The 19,839-nt window shown below is 41.7% G+C and overlaps 1 protein-coding gene across 1 annotated transcript in view; it reads left to right on the top strand.

Moving 5' to 3' along the window:
- Nucleotides 1-345: 345 nt before the first annotated feature.
- Nucleotides 346-19,839, top strand: part of SH3RF3 (SH3 domain containing ring finger 3) — a gene marked incomplete at its 5' end in the record, with an annotated part of 91,949 nt that continues 72,455 nt past the window's right edge. The window contains 3 exons of the mRNA XM_026845868.1: nt 346-372; nt 1,202-1,477; nt 8,366-8,461. Of these exons, the coding sequence (XP_026701669.1) occupies nt 346-372; nt 1,202-1,477; nt 8,366-8,461 (399 nt within the window). The remainder of the gene's footprint in view (nt 373-1,201; nt 1,478-8,365; nt 8,462-19,839) is intronic.

Here is a 19,839-nt window from a genome sequence, read left to right as displayed (position 1 = left end):
GTGCTGATCTCTTCTCACAGGTGATTAGTGACAGAACAAGAGGGAACGGCTTTAAACTGCAACAGGGGAGGTTCAGACTGGACATTAGGAAAAGAAAAATCACAGAAAGAGTGGTCAAACAGTGGAATAGGCTGCCCAAGGAGGTGGTGGAGTCACCATCCCTGGAGGGGTTTAAGGGTCGTTTGGATGAGATGTAGGGGGATATGGTGTAGGGGAGAACTTTGTAGAGTAGGGCTGATGGTTGGACTCAATGATCCCAAGGGATGCCTAAACCAATACTTCCTCCAAAATATTGTCCATGCAGTCGCAGCTTGGATGAGACAATCTTGTACTGGGCCAAAGTGAACTCTGGGAAGAATTCTTCACAATCAGGTAGTTTCCACTGAATAGGTTTCTCTTTTCTATCATACCAAGCTATTAACTTTTTAGGATTTTTTACTGTCGTGCTGTGATTTTTTTTTTTTTTTAGTTTGTTTCTTTCTTTAATGAGAATGAAAGCCTCAGAGCTGTTTTTAGTTCTAAAAGAAAGATTTGAGACATTCTGCCTATTCTGCTTTTCCACAGGGACATTAATTCATAAACAACAAAGAATATTATGACTGTTTACAGTAGCCCTCAGTGAACAGTATGAGACTTGGGGATTTTGAAAGAAGTAAGAGTATTTGGTTACAGAATCAAAAGCTAAACTAAAAGCTTCAAACTCAAAAATGTTTAGAGTTGCTCAAACAAACACAATGAAAAATTTTCAACTTTACAACTTTTAGAACCGTATGAATCTTCAAGCTTGTTTTGTTTTGTTTATCTTCTGAGCATCAGAAACCAAAGCAACTCTGAAGGTCAAAATGTCTAATATTTTACCTTTAGACATGTCGAGTTTTACTTGTTTAAACACATAGTCCTGCTTACATAGGATATTTTGCAAATTAACAGATGCTGCTTGATGGTGTACCGCAGGTTTCAGCTGAGCTTTGAGAACCGCAGTGCCTCCTCTGATGTAACACTCACCTTCTCAGTCTTACTATCATGCGCATACTATTTTTCCTGTAAGATCCAGGGCATGGCATTATGTAGCAGTCAGCTGCAGTCATTGGGGTAATTTGGTCACAGATGATCAGTTTGCTTCCAGCTGAAAGTGACTTTAAGAAGGAAATGAGTGCTGGTTCAGGCTTGCTTAAAGATGTTGCATATTTTGTTTCCCCAGAGTGTTTCTCAGCTTCCCTATGGCAAAGCCCTCTACACATATGAGGGAAAAGAGCCTGGTGACCTCAAGTTTAACAAGGGGGACATCATCATACTGCGGCGGAAGGTGGACGAGAACTGGTACCATGGGGAGCTCAATGGGAACCACGGCTTCTTCCCTGCCAGCTACATACAGTGTATCAAGCCCCTCCCACAAGCTCCACCTCAGGGCAAAGCACTTTACGACTTTGAAATAAAGGATAAAGATCAAGACAAGGACTGCCTGACCTTCACCAAGGTAGGGGAATAGGGTTTTTTTTAAAAAAAAAAAGTCTGGAAAGCTGCTTCTGTAGGGACTGATGGGGCGCAGTGGTGCGCTGGCAGCCGAGTCTGGAGCACAGTGGTCCTGGGACCAGTGGGACATCTGCCTGGCCTCCCTGGGCAGCTCTGCCCTGGGAGCCCCTGCGCTCCATTTGTTTCTTTCAACTAGTTTCTTGTGTGAGTAAATGGAATTCCTTGAGCTCAGACAGCCCAGTGGGGACAGGCTGACAGGGCTGAATTTCCTCTATTAAGTGGGACGTCCCCTCATGACATGCTGAAGGACATCAGCTTCTCCCAATTTGTCTGCTCAGTGGCCCTGCAATGTCCCACGCACCAGCCATGATGCAGGACTGGGTGGGTGTAAAGCCTCCCCTTGGGCCAAGCCTCATGTTAGCATCATGGGGAAATTGCTCCCATTTTGGCTAAAGGAGAAGCCAGTGAGATACCTCGTGCTGTGTACAGCTAGGTTGGTATACAGCTAGTGAAACTCAACAAGTAAAACTGGCTACACGCTTTCTGAGAACATTTTTCTGTCTAAAAAGCCTACATTTCATCTGCATTGAAATGTTCTGCAAGAACGACTCAATTTCAGAAAAAAATCTAATGGAAATGTGTCTTTTAATGTTCCTTATTGAATCAGATGTTCCAGTGTTTTAAAATGCCATTCAGCTTCAAAATGGATATTGCATCACACCATATACCAATTAGCAGTTGAAATACACTATCATCATATATCACAGTATTTCCTATTTTAAGAACATAAAGACATTAAAAAGCAGACATTTAAAAAACAGTCTTTGTTTTTTTAAAACCAAAATGTTTAATAAATTCCAGTTGGAATGAGAGAAAACTGAGATATTGTAATTTCCTCTGGATTTAAAATGTCACGTTTTCCCTTTCTCCCCCACCTCCCCACCTGCTTTCTGTCTCTCCCTCCCCTCCCTAGCAATTTGTGTTGACCTTAGATGGGCTTCATGGATATCAAGAAACCCACAGTAAAATAAAGCATATCCCCTAACGTTAATTTACGGCACTGAATGCCATGGAGAACCTGTTCATTGTCATTTTCTGTTTTATTTCAGCTGTCTGTGGTTGTTATAGTATCACATAAAGTAATAACAGTTATGCTGGAAATGAATATGAAATAGATGATAAAAATATCCTTCACCAGGATTTTACTGACCTCCTCTTTTGAGGCTACTTATTATAGCTGAATGAATTATTTGCAGCATATAATTTTCTCACCGAATGTAACATCTTTTTCGCTCATGCAACATTTCTCAGCAGAACGCAATTTCCTAGAATGTATGCTTTCTCATATTTATTTAACAAAAGATTTGTAAGCACTTTTGCTCTATAACCAGCGAAGTGTTTGATTACAAACACTGCAAACCCTGTGACTACCCAGCCTCCCTGGAACTGTGAATCTGCAAGAAAGTGGGCTGCTTAGTGAGAAGTAGCAGCCATGCACCAACAGAAAGTTAGCCAGAAGTTACCTTTTAGATACTATCAGTAAATGTATATTTTTGGGCATGTTGTTTTCCCCACGGCTTGCCAAGAGGTACAACGGTGACTTCTCTGAGAAGTAATCTTCCTTGGCCGCTTAAGTTATTCATTGCTTGCTCAATCTAAGAAACTTAATAGGTATGGCAGGGACTTGTGGCCTTTTTCGTTGGAGCAGGTCCTTACCTAGACACTTTTGTATTTGATATTATTTGGTGCCATATATTAGTATACCTCCTTTACAATAACTGTCTTTGTATACTGATAGTTCTCATTTTCTTGGCTGCCCAATGTCATTCTCACATGGACCATTTCTTTCTGCTGTATAGCTCTACTCTCAATCTCTCCATTTTCTTTTTTTTCACCCCTTGTGTTACTGTCTGCATCCTTTTATCCCTGATGACTATGTTTTCCCCAAGGGGGTTTGGTTTCTCTTCTACTGCTATTTTCTTCTTTAGCTCCTTCCACTACACGCACTGTCACCTTGTAACTGTTTTTATGTCTTACCTATTGTTCTCTCTGACAGTGAATAATGTATTTTTCATCTAGGACTTTACTGTCATATTTTCATCAGTTTTCTCAATGCTAATTTTAGCTGTCACCTGCACTGATGAAGGTTCCTGTTTAGCCCAGATTTTAGATCATCTGCTGATGCAGTCAGTTCCTCTGCACAGAATCATGAGCACTGCGTTGCTGTAGTTGTGATTTGTCACTTGGAGCAATATTCATCATTTGAATGTCTCAGTTTTCATCTGAAGATGCTGGACCTGATCTCAAGTTCATTTATGCTATTTGACCTTTCCTCAAGTAGAGGGGTTGCACTGGCATTCCATTTATACAAGCTAGTATAACCCATTTGTGTCCTGCAACTCATTTAACGGTGCCATACACTTGTAATTAGATTTTACATATAAACTTACAATAAAGTAGAATTTTCCTTTGAAGAGAAACTACAAGAAGGAAACTCAGTCATAGGGATCTTCTGTTGTTTTGTTGCTCTTTTGCTGGACTTTGCTTTTTCCCATCCCCTTTGTTACAATGCAGTCAGAATATCTATTGGTGCAGTAAAAGAAAACAAATGAAGGATGCCTGGGGTTTTCTCTTACTAGTCTGTGGGATTTTGCCAAAATGAAAATATTCTGTTGTTCCAGAGGTGGACCTGCAAGGAAGTGGTCTGCTTTATGGTGATCTGTATGAGCAGTGCTGCAGAGAGCTTCTGCCATTTACCCATTTTCATCTCCTGTAAACACAACACTCTCCAAATGACAGGCCAAAAATAAATCAAATATAAGAATTTTGTATGTGTAAGTGTAAACTGGAAGGGACAGAGAAACCTGTCTTGAATACCCAGCGCAACAAAGTTCCAACCTCTTATTTTCTTACACCATGTGGACTGGTCCCCCTAACTCCTCCTGCCAAAGTAGCTGTATATACAGGTATAGGATCCGGCCATCATTCCCTGCTCTGTAGTCACTACAAGAAGATGGAAAGTTCCTGACATGTGACTTAACATATTTTTCTCAGTGCTTAGCAGTGATCAGCTAATCAGTTGATTAGCAGTTATTTTGCTCTCCGTAACAATGGATTCCAGCCTTGATTCAGTTTTGCACCGGTTTAAGTCCAGCAGTTTCAGAAGTGTTACTCTTGATGTTCACTAGTATGGTTGCAATCGGTGTATGGCCTACAGGGTCTCATTCTATGCCTTTGGGATATATTCATTTAACTCAGCTTTCTGATGTCTCCTTATTTGATATGCCAGTATAAGCCTGGGCTCCTGGCTGTCTCTGTTTTAAAAAATAACCCATCCTCCCCTGGGCTCTGTACATTCTGGTACAAGCCATGTGAAAGAGGACTCTGCTCTCAGCTACAGCCATGCAAATCTACAGTCATTGCTTAGTGTCTGTTTGTGTAGTTACTCCAGGCTTAGACTGAGTCCAAATTCAGCCCACAGTTTTGTTGAGGTGTTGGATCACCCTTTGCATGTATGAGTTCACATAGTCTGTTGAAAGCTCAGTGGTAGATGAGTCTCAAACCTGTCAAGGTAGTCGGCGGTTTCCCATGCTTTATTGCTCATCACATTTTTAATCACATCAGCTATTTCCTTCATCTTCCAAAGCTTTTGTTCCCAGCCCACAGTGGTGTTTAAGAAATGTTGTGCCTATCTTGGAGCTGTCATGTCCAATACTGGTTCCTGGCTGCAGCGCAGCATTCCAGCCCCTTAGCGCTTAATTCTGGCAGCATTTGCTGTTCTCAGAAGGACCATCCCAGCAGTAGCTGGTGATTGGGATTCTCACACCAGCTGGCAAGTGTTGTCGTTGGGCACAGCAAGCACCATGCAGTGCTATCCTGCCATCACTGAGATCTCCCCAGTGCTCTAGATGCAGTTGTTATCTCTGCAGAATAGCAGTTGCATCTGCTTTGTATTGCTTCATTAATGGCCATTAATGACTAGAATCAAATTCAGGCTGTGAATCATGACTGTTATTGGACACAGTTTTGTGTTGTTTTCTCAGCAAAAAGCTTCATTTCACCATCAATCAGATTGCTTTTTAAGTGATTTAGCTTTGACTTCCTTTCTGATAATGGTTATAAACTGGAACTACAGGTCCCACATGCCTGTCCCAAGGCTGCACAGGCCTGATGAATAGAGAGAGAGACTTGAGCAAGTAGGAGAGAGCAAATAATTAGAGACTTTAGCAACAGGCATAAAAAGAGCATGAGGTATCTTTGTCAAACTACAGTGGATACCATTGGCTTTTGAAAAGAGATTTGAGGCTTGGATTCCTTTATGCTGCCTGGAAATCAATTTAGTACATGTGAAATAGTGAAGTTCAGAAAGTTGAAGTGGTATGCCAAGAGATCTGTGGCTCTTTACTATTCATGATCCTTTTGGGAACCTTTCTAGGAATTTATAAGTAGCACAGCTATCCAACTAATTTAAGGTACTAAAATAGTTCATGTTGAAGCTTTCACCAGCCCACTGTACAGAATGATGTCGTGGGCTGTGAATTCAAAGACACTTTCTATTAATAAAGAATTTCAAAAGATGTTTTGGGATTTGCTGTAATTCCTGCAGATTTTCAACACCCTTCTGAAAATGAATTCTGTGATGTAAAGCATTCTCAAGGATTTGCACTTTGCTCTCCCAGAAAGATACGTATTTTGAATGTCAGTGTATCTCAGGATCAGCAGCTATATGATTTTCTCATATATGACCACATTCAGCAGATTTGGCTAAGCTGAGCTAAGATTGGTGTATGGAAACACTTCCCCATTTCATAGGTCCGTAGAAGGTGAAGTTGGAAGGGATGTGCAAAGGTCACCCCTTCCCTGCTCCATCCTCGAGTAGGATCAACACAGGATAAACCTTTCCTTGGAGACTGCACAGTGTCTCTAGCAAAATCTAGTCGAGTACTTCTGGGGTTTTACATTTTTTTCTTAATCTCTTATCTTACATACACACACACACACACATGTACATGTATGTATACGTAAACATCTAGTAAAAGTGTAGACCCATCACACTTTGGGTTTTTAAAAAGTCTTTTAAGACAATAGATAAACAAATACAAGGTAGGAACACTCACAGCAGGTTCTTGAAGCGATGCAGTCTTTTATTTTCCTCATTTACCCCCTTTACCTAGATTCTAAATTTATGATAATTGGTCTTTTGTAAGAGCATGTGGAAGCTTTGCGTAGACGTATTACTGTCAGCTCTTTACACAGATCAAAAATGGTCTGTTCAGACAGGGCTTTGGAAGGGAATGCTCTCTGTTTCTTCAGGAAATTAAATGCACAAATTCTTTTTACTTCCTTCCAGCTGTAATAAATAGCTGAAGGACTCAGTCTGTGGCTGTTTCTCTGAGCATTCCCCTAATGGATCATTCAGATGAATAATTCAAAGAAAACATTTAAACTATTTCAAAGTGCATGTGTTCAAAATGTACATGTTCAAAAACTGCAAAGTACATCAGATCACATCCCTGTTCTGGTCATTTTCTATCAATGTAAATCCACTGTCTGAACATTGTGGATCGGGCATTTGAGGGGTATTTTTGTGTGTAAGAAGTATCTGCAAAAAAACAGCTCCCCTTGCCTGACCAGTTAACATGGTAGCTTGTTACATTGTGGTGACAGACCATATAAATCTCTTATTTTCCTAGAGTGAATGGTAGAAATAAGTGAAAACAGCAGGGAACTCTATCTCAGCTTTCTGGAAGAAGATGTTTTCTTCTTTTTTATAAATTTCTGCACAGGAACAGAGGAAGATTGTATGCCGTGAGAGAATGAATGGCATCTCAACAAACTTTGCATCTTCTCTCAGCCCCCTCCTTTCCTCTGGCCATAGGAGGTCCAAGCCCTGCAGAGAGGGCTGCCTTCCCCAGCCTTTGGAGCAAGTGGAGCTGGCCCAAGGCTGGGTTTAGTGTGATAACCCCAGCAGACAGACATGGTAGCAGAAATCCATTGACAAGTGAGCAGCTCAAACTGGGAAAACCTGATGTTTGGTTCTAGTCACCTGAGCTTTTGTAATGACTGGTATGTTCTAGGTTTTAACTCTATCAAGAGAAACTTTGAACAATATGAATCTTATTTGTACTTTGCTTAATCTCCTGTTTTATAATCACAAAAGAAGATCATCATCAGCTGAAATTTTTGTAAGATCCCTTATATTAAATAGTAAAGTGCCATAGGTTCTAGAAACGAATTTGTATCTAAACTGAAGCTGATCCAACAGTTGAATGCAACTTGCATTTTATCATGTTATCCTTGGATTTTTACCTGCTTTGCACTTTTATACTTTTTTTTTTTAAAAAAAAAAAAAAGGAGAACAGACATTCAGTGCATCAGCAGGGTAGGCTAGTTGCTGAGCACCTCGTGCTATACCTTGTGCTTCTTGCTGGAAGTGTTTTCCAGGACTACCTGTGCTCTACTTATGCTTCCCTTTGAATTGTCTTCTGGAACAGCCAAGCGCCACAGTGGCCTCTTGGATGCACTGGCACAACTTCATGCTAGAGTTTTCACCTTTGGGTTAGAGGTGACCTCGTGGGTCAAATGTTCTCCCTGTCCTTGCAATGAAGCCAGGAGTTACTTATTCCTACCTGCTGCGCCCAGGCACTTGGAGCTGCTGGCAGCTGGTATGAGCTGCACTGGTCTGCAGGGTGCTTCAGTGGATTTTGGATGGGATGCCTGGGGTGGGATGCTGGACCAGAGATGCTGCTGGCCCAGAATTTAGGGAACATTTTTATGTGACTTCGGCCTCCTCTCTGTACTCTCTCCCTAAGCCGTGATGTAGGTAACTGAAAACTGGCATCTTTCTACTGAGAAAAATCTGATTATATATTTTGTGTATTTTTGATTTTAGGATGAAATTTTGACGGTCATCAGAAGGGTAGATGACAACTGGGCAGAAGGAATGCTGGGTGACAAGATTGGCATTTTCCCTATCCTCTATGTTGAAGTAAGTTCACTACAGGTTGTGGTGGGTGCTTCTCTTGACATGTTGACAGGGGTTTTTGTGCCCACAAGGGCACCTTGAAAATTCTTAAGTGAGAAAGACAAATTATACTGGAGTAACTGAAGGGAATTTTTTGTTGCTGTCCCCTAAGGCACTGTGAAGATACACTCAATTCAGTTTAAAGTGGCCAGCAAAATGTATGCCCTGGACGACTGCTGAAGGCTCCAGGTGTCCCCTACCCCAGCAGGAGCTTGGGCAGCTCCACACATCTTCCCAAGGTCCCTCATTCCCTGTGTGCCAGACCCTCCTTGTCCTGAGCACTTCCCTGCCATCATTTCCACAGGAGGCTTATTTCAGAGTAAATGCTGAGACCTCACGTCCTTTGAGCCAGACCCATTGTGCCACCTCACCCCTCTGCTGTGCCTTCCTGCTGATGCCCATCCAGCTGGATGCTGTATGGGAGAAGAGCTGCAGCCAGAAGTGGTGGCCTGTAGTGGCCCCGCCAGAGCAGCTCTGTTGTCCGGGTGCCACATAGTGCCTTCAAGGAGCTTTCCTCCTTCATGGGTAAACCAGAGGTGCAAAGAATACATGAGCATCACACATGTATGTATTTTTTCGAGGTGCTGCCACTCTGCACCAGTACTCAGAGCAATATCACCCTGACTCTGCTCCCAGGCGTAGGCTGGTGCTGCTCTCCAGAGTGAAGTGTCTCTTGTGCCCACAGTGGAGCCCTCCCTACTGCATGTGGCTCTGATGCCTGCCTCCAAAATTACTTCTCCAGATTTCTTAGTTAATGATTTGAAACAAAATAGAGATAATTAGTGCCTGACTACCTAATTATTAACTTTGACAATGACCAATTTGGAATAAACCATCATTAATATACATTGCGTTCCCACAGTTGACAAGAACAATAATATTAAAACCAGAATGTGTAGGAGCCATTATTGGGAAACCAGCTGCCTCACATAAGTTAATGACTAGTTTTCCTTTATTCTGAACACATAAGACATTTTTAGTTTATTGTGATTAAATGAGAAAGCTGTGTTTCTCCCAGATTTCATCCTTTTCCCCTTCTCTTTCTTGTCCCTGGGGAATGCTATGTTACTGTCCTGAACTTTGCTGCAGAAAGAGTGAATTGGGGACCTCTGTGCAGCCAGCCACTTTTGCACCCCACCTTTCCCCCGTTCTAGTTTCACCTGCAGGCTGTAAGTGCTTGCACTGCCTATGCACTGTACAGCATCCTGATCCCTTTCCCACCCATAGGTATCTGTTGTCCTTCTGAGGACAGGCTGAGAGAGTTGGGTTTGTTCAGCCTGGAGAAGAGAAGGCTCTGGGGATACCTTATACTTCCAGTACTTAAAGGGGGCCTACAGGAAAGATGGGGAGGGACTCTGCATCAGGGAGTGTAGTGATGGGACAAGGGATAATGTTTTTAAACTGAAAGAGGGTAGATTTAGATTAGAAATAAGGAAGAAATTCTTCACTGTGTGGGTGGTGAGACACTGGCACAGGTTGCCCGGAGAAGTTGTGGATGCCCCCTCCCTGGCAGTGTTCCAGGCCAGGTTGGACGGGGCTTTGAGCAACCTGGTCTAGTGGAAGGTGTCCCTGCCCATGGCAGGGGGTGTGGAACTAGATGGACTTCAACCCAAACCATTCTATGTGTGTGTGCATATATATTAATACACAGATGTATGTAAAAAATACAGCTATATACTTATGCATCTATTTATATATATATATGCATACACACATATTTTATCAATATAAATTTGAAATCTGGAGGCTTGAAAGGCCTTTTCAAATTAGGTACTTGGGTGACATGGACATAATATTTGTGCCATGGTTTGTAAAGGCAAAGGGAAATGATCCTCGAGACAGAAACATCAGCGACCTATTTCATCCATGTCCTGGTGGATGGAGGCCTTGTTCTGCATGTGAGATGAGCTTATGCAGCTATTGGAGTTATACAATTATGTTACTATTGTTGTCAGCCTCAGATGTTGCTTTACACTAAAAATTAAGAGGAATCAGCAGGCCAAATCCCAAAGAAATTTTGAAAATCTCAATGCCAATGTTTATAAAATAAATCCATTAAAAAGTAGTACTTGAATCTAAAAATACTCCTTGAGTCTGTCCAAGTCCATTAAGTGGTTTTCAAAATCTTGGCAAAATGTGCAGGATAAGCGAAGCTTAACTCTTACAGTAGTCTTCCACTTGCATGAGCCGATTGGTGGAAGCACGTGGGATTCTGCATGGCATCCAAAGCCCTGCACTCAGGATGGAGCAAATTCCAGCCTGGAGCTCATCTCTAATGTCCTCAGCTGCTCCCACAGCCCAGACAAGAGCTCTTACCCTTGCCACAGCAGCCAGAACGTTAGAAAAAAAGCGTATCACTTAAAGAATCTTAGAGCTGAGCATGCCAGAGCTAGAAATGGGATATAATTCTTATTGTGGTCCCCCCTTTGGTGAGCCTTCATCCTGGCAATATGCTGTTGTACTCACATGGATGCTCTCAAGAAAGTCTTTTGCAAGTGCTGTTACAAAGTGTTTGCATGTGTAAGTTACAATGGGATGGCAAGGATGGGTATACCGCTGCCCTGCTGGGCTATCAAACAATTCCTCATCAGTACCCCAGTGCCCCCCCAGCACTTGGGCTTGTCAGTTGACCCATGTGAAAGCCTGCAGCATCTCCCTAGGTTCATTCATCTTCTTTCCACCCTGTGCTTACGGAATCTGAGAGTGATTCACTTCTGGAAGGGATTCCTGCCTGGGAGGGCAACTTTTAGAGCCACACTGTGGTGTCACAAAGCAGTGGCACAAAAAACTAGCTGAAGACATCAAAATATATCTGCTCCCTGCAGTGTTTTAGAAAGTCTGTAGTGTGATTGTCCATATAGCCATGTAAGTGTAACAGGTCATGGATTTTATGCTTTATTCGCTACAAGTGTCCAGCAAGGGTGCTTGCATGCCTGCTGTGTCTGACAGCTCTCTGCAGAGAGGCTTTTTCCTGCTTCTGTAGTGTCACCTCTGTCCCAACCTCAGAGAAGCTACAATCCTTTAAGGAAGAAATATTTGTAGCTCACAATGGTGACTTTTACAGAATGAGTCACACACAGTATGTTCTGTCAGGGAGAATTTGCATTATTTTTTTCTTGCTTTGTTGCTGTCCTTTGTCTCCAGTAGAAGTCATTTGGGCTGATAATTTATGTTTTAATTTGTCTACAGAAAAACACAACATAATCAAATTGATTCTCAAGGTGCCTTCTGTCCTGAATTAAACATCTTATTAATAATCTGCATGGTTTGAAGTCATATTCTTGCTGGGAGGGGTTTTGGACCTGCAAGAAATTCAAAGTCCTAACTAAATTTCTTTTATTTTACTGTCTTCAAGCTAGTTCTTTCATTCTTAGTAACTGCTGTTATTATCTCTGGAAGTTGTAAGTGTTGTGCTGCTATGTGTAAAATTGAGAATAATGAAGAATAAAGTGTGTCCTAATAGATTTAAATGTCTGAGAATGAAATTTGAGGGCAGTAGTGTGCTGAATATTTGAGGGACGCATCCTGATCAGATGGTAAGGAAAAAAAAAAAAAAAAAGCTGAGCTGTTAGACCAGAATTTCTGACTGTACCCCCCAGTGCAAAGAAGTATTGACCGAGATCAGGAAGCCTTACGAGTCAGTGGTAGAGCAAGGCAATTATGTCGAGCGCTACTGTGACTGTAATATCAGCAAATTACAATTGATGAAGTGCCAGCCCATTGTTATAATGTTTTATGGCAGCAGGGGCACTGAAAGCTGTGATTAAGTAATACTAGGAGTTTTAAAATTCTTTTTACAGAGCAGTGAAGCTGGGTAATGGGGATCTTCTCCTGTTCTTCAAAGTCAAAAAGGGAAAAACATGGAAAGGAGGTCTAGGAAAAAGAGGGAGGAGGAGAATGGGCAGAGCTGATGGTTTCAGTGCCCTGCAGCACAGATGCATAAGACTACTCAGAGTCCGAGGAGAAAATAATTCTTGCAAGTCAGTGTTTAAAAAGAGTTCAGCCAAAAGTGAAAAAATAAAATAAAATAAAAAGCAAAATGCAGTTCTTAAAGAAAACAATGATTTTTTCATTCCAAAATTAGCTTTGCAGAGCAGAGCACCACATCTAACGATTTTGTGCTGTACCGTTGGATCTACCAATCATCCTAAAACAGCTTAACCCATAAAAGGGAACCTGAGCACATTTACAGGATCCCAGCTGTGGTCACTGTATAGTGTAAGGGAGACCTGTCTTCCCAGCAGAAGCTGTCCTTAACTGTGTAACTATGTACTTTGCTGAGGGTAACCTTTAGTTAGCCTGCAGATGAATGCAAATGGCTGAGAATTTAGTGTGTGTCTGTGTGTTCAGCTAATTCAAAGACTTGGAGGTTTCCAGGAGGAAATGCAGGGAACCTCTCTGAAGAGAGCAAAGCCTTTCCCATAGCCCAGTCTATAGACCTGCTTGACTTTGCGGTTCTTCAGCACTTTCCTGGTGGTGTGGCCCCCAGTCTGGCCTTCAGTCTATATGCAGATTCCCATCTTAGCCATTTCCAAATATCATGGTGTCCCCAGTGGCACTCATCACAGTTATATTCTTGAAAACTCAGATGTGTGCATGTGTGTATTTCTAGCGCTAATAGAGGTTTTGACCATTTTCGGCAACATAAGGAGATAATTGTTGCCCTGTCTACTTCTTGTCTATGTTTTCTCTCTCTCCTCAGTCTGGTTCCTCCCTTCAGTTGCAGGACAGATGGGTCCCTATGGGACTCTCATAATTAATTCAACCTTGGTGTCTGACCCATCATTTATATATGTGTGGTCGCTGTGGCAGCACACTCTGTGCCTTTCAAAGTATCCTTTATGAAATGCTTCCACAAAAAAAAGGAGCTTTAGACGGTCATTAGATAGCAACATTTGTTTGGTGCCCTTTCCAAAAAGAACATACAATCTCTGTTTTTAAGGACTGTCAAAATGGTTCAGTTTAGCCTTGCTAGTATCATTTAATGCTAATTTGGAGGCTTTTGAAAGGTGAGTATAAGGAAACTAATGTAGATGATTTTAGGAAAGCTGATTTACTAAATCTCAGAGGAGCAAAGTCGTCCCAGCAGTAAGTAGGTGTAACACTAATGAGTTAAGAATTATACCCATTAACATTAGAATTGATTTTTTTCTGTTCACTCTCATTTTGTGTGTCAGATAAAAATGGAATAAAAACCTTGTAAAGCTGACAATAATGTAAGCTCTAAGAGGTGTTCAGCTAATTTCTGTTGAAAAGCTTTATTTTCAATGCATTTTCAAATTTTGCAATTACATTGTTTTAAGACTTCCATTCATGCACCTCCCATAGTTCCTAAAAAGCTTGTCCTACTTGTTTTCCTCTTGCTTAGAATATTGTAGAATATTCCAAGATACTTTTTGGTATCAGATTTCTATGTGAATGGAGTACAAAATAAGGTTCCCATACTTAACGTTCAAATTAAAACATGCAGAATTTTTGTTGTAGGCTAAAATAGGGGCCTCAGTAAGAACCTATACACCTACGACTACTTTCACATCAATCCATGAATAAAACTTACTGATTTAAAGTACTGTTACACACCTTCAAATAACTGTGATGTCAGTCAGGAAAACTAAGAGTATTATCAGTCAGAAGGGAGAAGATTAAACATACAATATATAATGATATATAATTATATATATGTATATTATATACATAGTCTTTTTAATCTGTGGCTCATCTTTTCTGCAAAACAGCTCAATTTCTTATTTTCCCTTTTGTTTATATGAAAAAAGAACCTTTTGCTCTTTGATTTAATTTCTTATGTAAAATGTAAATTAGCCTGACTTTGGGGAAAAAAAAAAAAAAACAACTCTTTTTCTTGAAATTTTGAGTAATTTCTTTTAAATTTTCTGCTCATTTCTATCATCCTTCATGAAGTAAAAGTTCATGCATATTCTACAAGACTTTCCTCCATCTGCAGGATACAAAACTGAGCTGCATTGTCACCTTTTGACTTAAATGCCAGGTTTTCCCTACATTAGATTAGCTGAGCTCCTCAGCTCTGTAGACCTTTTTTAAGCACTCACTCCCCTCAGGCTACGTCTGGACAAGTCAATGCAGATTTACTTGCTGGTCTCTGCATCCAGGAGCACGTTCCTCCATAGTTCATCTCGGGCAGGCGCCACAGAGGGGAAGCCTGCACACAGAGATAGGTGGGAGTGCTGTCACCTTTGAGTCATCCTCCAGCCCAGACAGTCATGAGACCTGTGGTGAGCCGCGGTGAGAGCCAGCATGTAAATTTAGACATAGCTGTAGGTTGTGAAAATTTGCCTTTTGGGAATTAACAGTTTTAGTTACAGGCCTTCTCTTGCTTGTCCTCCTGCCTACTTTCACACTCATGAACTCATAATTAAGTTATTTGGATTTATATGTTATGACCAATTTTTCTGTTAATCAAAACCACATCCAAATTGTTATCACCTCTTACGGTTTCGGGGACTGTTGAACCAGAAATTGGCCAGCTGTCACATTCAGGAATATTTTCCCCACCTGCATGAGTAACATCTGAATTTCCTAGGTTTTATTTTGTAAAAATAACTCTCTAGGATTATTTTTAGAAGGTTTCCAGCCCAGCCAATTTAAGCGCACAACCTTGGCAAACAAACCCATTTCATGAGTCTTTCAAAAACATATATATCGTTTTCCCATTTGTATGGGGCATTTTTGAAGTGCTGCCTCCTAGGTGCCAAAAATTGAAGTGCAAGTTAAGTACCTAAGTAAGATTGACTGACTTTTGCTGTTGATCTGATAAGACTTTGATCTCTAGGCACAGTCCACTCAAGGATTTCCAGCACTTCTCCTGCAAAATGCTGTTTGTCATCTTTCCCCGTGCAAACTGACTGGGGACTCGTCTGCTGCATTTCACATGGGCTGCCACTTCCCCATGCTGTCAGCACACAGCACAACCATCAGCCCTTCCCTTTACCTGCAGCTTTCCTGAGCTATGCTTGTGCTTGATTAGGAGGGGAAGCAGGACTGGCAGCACCAGCCTAAGAAAGGAGGAACTGCTCCTTGTCTTCTGTGGTTGTTTGGGATGTGAGTCTGTGTTCTGCATGGTGTGAAAGGGAAAAGCCCACAATGCTCATTACACATAAAACCTGCCATTTCACCAGCAAAGAGTATGTGTGTTCAAGTCAGTTTTTTGATGCTATAGGCAATATTTATCAATTTCCAAAAGTACCTGTCTGTCATACACCTATCAGTGTTTGTTCTGATTTTTCTAGGGAACCTTAAAACAGCTGTGTCTTTCGGAAGCAACAAGGTGCCCTGAATGAATAACCTTTTAGCACATGTACAGCAAATCTTGAGGAGGCTTAAGTGCACTCTTTACTACCCACTACTTTCTTATTCTGCTCCTGGGATAGCTGAGGCCTGACAGAGGTGTCGAGGAAGTCTCTTCGACAAAAAAGATGTTCATGTGGTCCTGAAGTGTTTCAAGTGGGAAAATATGTCAAGCAAAGCATCAGTCCCTTTGGCCTTGTATATACTCAGAAGGGCCAACTAAATAGATAGCACATTATTTAAGGTTAGCTTTTACTTGTGCGATTGACAACAAATGTTTTGGACTTCCCAGCGTTGCTCAGCAACCTCATAGCACACAACCATTGGAGTGAAATATTTCAGCAAATGTGCAGGTTTCTGAAGGCTAGAAATTAGCATTCCCCACTGAGTGTACCCACTATCCCAGGGCCCTGGGGTGGGTCTAGAGCACATCATCAGTAACGTGCTTTCTCTAGAGGAGGCACAAGAACAGGGCTTTTGTCTTTTCCATGTGTTGATCACCTCTGACAGCTTCTAAAATTTACTTCAGCATTGCTGAATTCCTGGGATCTCTTTTTGTAAAGAAAGTATCTTTCAGTCTCACTTACCTAGAGCTAATGCATGAATGTATATTAAGAAGCTATGTCAACAGATATATGATTTGTCTAGCAGTTAATTAAAAAAAAAATAATCCTAGAGGATGTCATTATTTCTCACACAGGCTTTCTTCATTTTGCTTCCTAGTGTCCTTGTTAGTCCATGTTGCACATCTTAATTAACTTCCTTCTTGGAGAGTGTTCCTGGTGCCCTGAAACTCTCAGAGTGGAGATCTTCAATCCAAATGTAGCCACAGAGGAAGGGTGCGAGGGTTTTGGGAGAAATCCCTGGTAAACCGGTGGGCTTCTCTGCCCCTTGCTGGTGGCCACAGCCCTCTGAGCAAAGTGAAAAATGTTTCCATGTGTCAGCTGCAGCACTGGTGCTGGGAGTACCAAAGAAAAGTGGGTCCAGTATTAAAATCACAGCCTGTGAGAGGATCTGGAAGAGATGGAGACACACATTGTCCTTTGCCGTGCCTGTGATGGGTAATATGGTCTCCATCGGAGGGACAGTTGATGCCAGTGACACCATAAATGATTTACCAGGGGGTGCCTGTTAGAGGCTCCTCTGATCTCTACTTTCAGAAGATAGTATATTACATAAATATTATTCTACCACGCTGAAGAGTTACAAAATATGGTTGAGCTTGACCCTTTAAGCTTTCAAAGAGGAGTAGTTTCAAGAATAATAGTTTTGTGATGGGATGAAGCTATGAATTGTTTTTAACTCTTTCCTTACTTCTTATTGTGGCAGATCCTGGAATGGTCAAACTGTCTTTATTCTAGGCACAGAGAGACCCAGGAGTGCATGTGTGAGCTGTCTGCATGTTTCAAACAACAAAAATAACATGTGAAGTTGATTTTTAACCTAAAAATGTCATTACCTATGCCAAAACCAGATGTTTGAGTTAAGTCTCAAATCCTCTAATATTCCGTTAGGTGTTAGAGCTGAACATTGAGGAAACCAAGTTCAGAAGACTAGAGGAGGATTTAGTACAAGCAAATTAGAAACAAAAATCAGAAACAGGGGGAGATAGTTGGAATTAATTTGAAGATCTCCATCTTTTTCAGATTTTCTCTAGAACACACAGGATTCTTAAAGTCTCACCCCTTTGTGTTTAGGCTATCCTGTAGAAGAAATTACATAGGAGTCCTTGTTTTTGCTTACTTTGTTCCTTTACAAAGTAGACCAGCCATTGTTTATTTTATGTTCTGCTGCACTATTTTTGGCTGTGATACTGGCGTTATTTTAATCTGACAAAAACAAAGGCTGCTGCCAAAGGGATTGTTCTGCTTTTGCCTTGTCTGTGACAACACTTTCCTTCTGCCTCCCTTATTCTGGGACTAGCAGACATGTGGCTCTGTGCTGAGATGGATCAGGAAACTCACCCTGTTGAAAGCTGCTCATTTAAGTTATTGTCAGTTCTTTACTTTCCAGTCATATCTGTTCCATTATCCCATTTACTGCATAGCCCCATGAACATCCATGCTTATACAGGTCAGAGAGTGGGAAGATGGGAAAGGAGGACATATGTTATCTCACAGTCACTGTAGGAAAACATGACCAGAGCAGCAATCCTCACCCACAGACACTGCAGGGGATGCTGCTGTTGAACTGCGCTCCAAGCCATCACGCCGAAATGGTGAGGTGAGGAATGCGGGGCTTTGTGCAAGCAACCTCCTGTACCACCCTGTTATTCCTCAATTTAACTAATTATTTTATTGTTATAATTTTATGACAAAGCAGCACTAGATACTCCATAAACAAGGTTAATAATGTTAGCCTAGTTTAAGTAAGGCTGGAGGGAGTGTCCTGCTCTAAATCTGACTTTGAAGTCTTCCAATCTGTTTAGACACAATTGAATCAAACTGACAAGAAATTTCCATATTAGAAAGGTTTCCATAATAGAATTTTTCCATAACAGACTTTTTCTGGAAACCTTGGGACAAAGCAGGAGAGGCGCCAGAGCATTCAGGCAGTAGTGGATCCATGCTGAAGATATTCTCGTTTTACCCTGTGGCTAAGGGGAGGGCACTGTGGGAAGAGGCAGCTCTGCCTTGTGTTACTGTTTCTTGAGAAAAAAGCAACCCTGCGGAAGGAAGAAGAACACTCCCTGCCTGCCTTGCTGTTGGTGGGGAAAGTAAAAGTAAAGCTCAGTGGCATGTTTCTTGATGGTAATCCACTTGATCCCTTTTCTCTGACTTGCTTCTACCTCAGCAACAGAGTAAGGAATTTACAAGCATGTCTTCCTCTTGTATCCTTTTTCTTTTCTTTCCCTAGCCCAAGAGGAAAGACTGTGTGTCTTCCCTTTGAGGGCAGAAATAATGGCTTCAACATCTCTGCTTGCTCCAGTCTAGTGCTTAGAGAGGCTTGCCTGTTCCCAGCCAAAGCCTTTTACTTCCATAGGTGCATTGCTGAGGAGAGAGAAATGTGGTTGAACTGATTTGGTGGTGCCTGTTTTCCTCTCCTTCAATATATGAATTATTGGGGTAGAAGCAGGGCTATAGAGATGATTGATACTCCATTCCTGGCAGTCTCCCAGGCCATGACAAGGTCTGGGAATTCTTGGTACTGGCATTGAGCTTCTCTGACCCACAGCAGCTGGGTAGCTGTCACAGTTTAACCCTGTCCAGTTACTGCTGGGGGCCATGGTCTGTCTTAAGCACAAGGTTTTGTCCTGTGGGGGTCTCTGAGGGCACAAAATCACTCCTGAGAGCTGAGTTTAAGGTCGTAGCAAAAAGCTCCACACCACTCCAGTAACGCATATGTCTGCTTGGCATAGAGCAAATCTCACTTAAGACATACCTGAGGTTTCAGTGCAGTACAGTCAGTTAAGTGTGCTACTGTTCTGGTTCAGTCACTGGTTAAAGAGGGATCAATGTACTTTCATGGCAAATTATAAAGACGTTGCCAATGGGAATCACATTTTCATGCCTGTCTCCATTCTTTCATGTGTCTGGCAGTCCTACCCAGTCTTTGGCCAACCTGATTGCTGAGCATTCACAAAGATCAAACTCTTATCATCTCATATCCTGATTATGGCTAGATCCTTTCTGCATCCTTAGTGAATGCAGACCTGGCCTCATTCATGACCGTCCAGGGTGCTCATCTGCTGCCACTTCTTTTTTTCTCTCTGAGGCCCTTTTCTGTCCTGTAGTGCCCATACAACTTGCCCTTGCTTGCAAATCTTTGATTACTCATTACTCTACCTATTGTCTTTTATTTACTACTGAAAGATCAACCCTGTCTTTGATCAGCCCACAATGCCAATCACTGTGTCAGGTTTTTCAAATTCTCATTTTCCTCCATAGTGCTTCACTGTTGTGATGAATGCTTCAAAAACATCCAGATATCTGTATCAGAATTGCTCCTCCAGACTCCTCTTTAAAATTGTTCTTGGCTGTGATGCCTACAGAAGATTTATGGTCTGCAAAATTCTCTGT

This window comes from Athene cunicularia (assembly GCF_003259725.1).
Source record: "Athene cunicularia isolate RWA chromosome 1 unlocalized genomic scaffold, athCun1 chr1_part1, whole genome shotgun sequence".
Taxonomy (NCBI): domain Eukaryota; kingdom Metazoa; phylum Chordata; class Aves; order Strigiformes; family Strigidae; genus Athene; species Athene cunicularia.
Note: the sequence above shows the minus strand (reverse complement) of the source record. Positions and strands in the feature narration are given on the sequence as shown.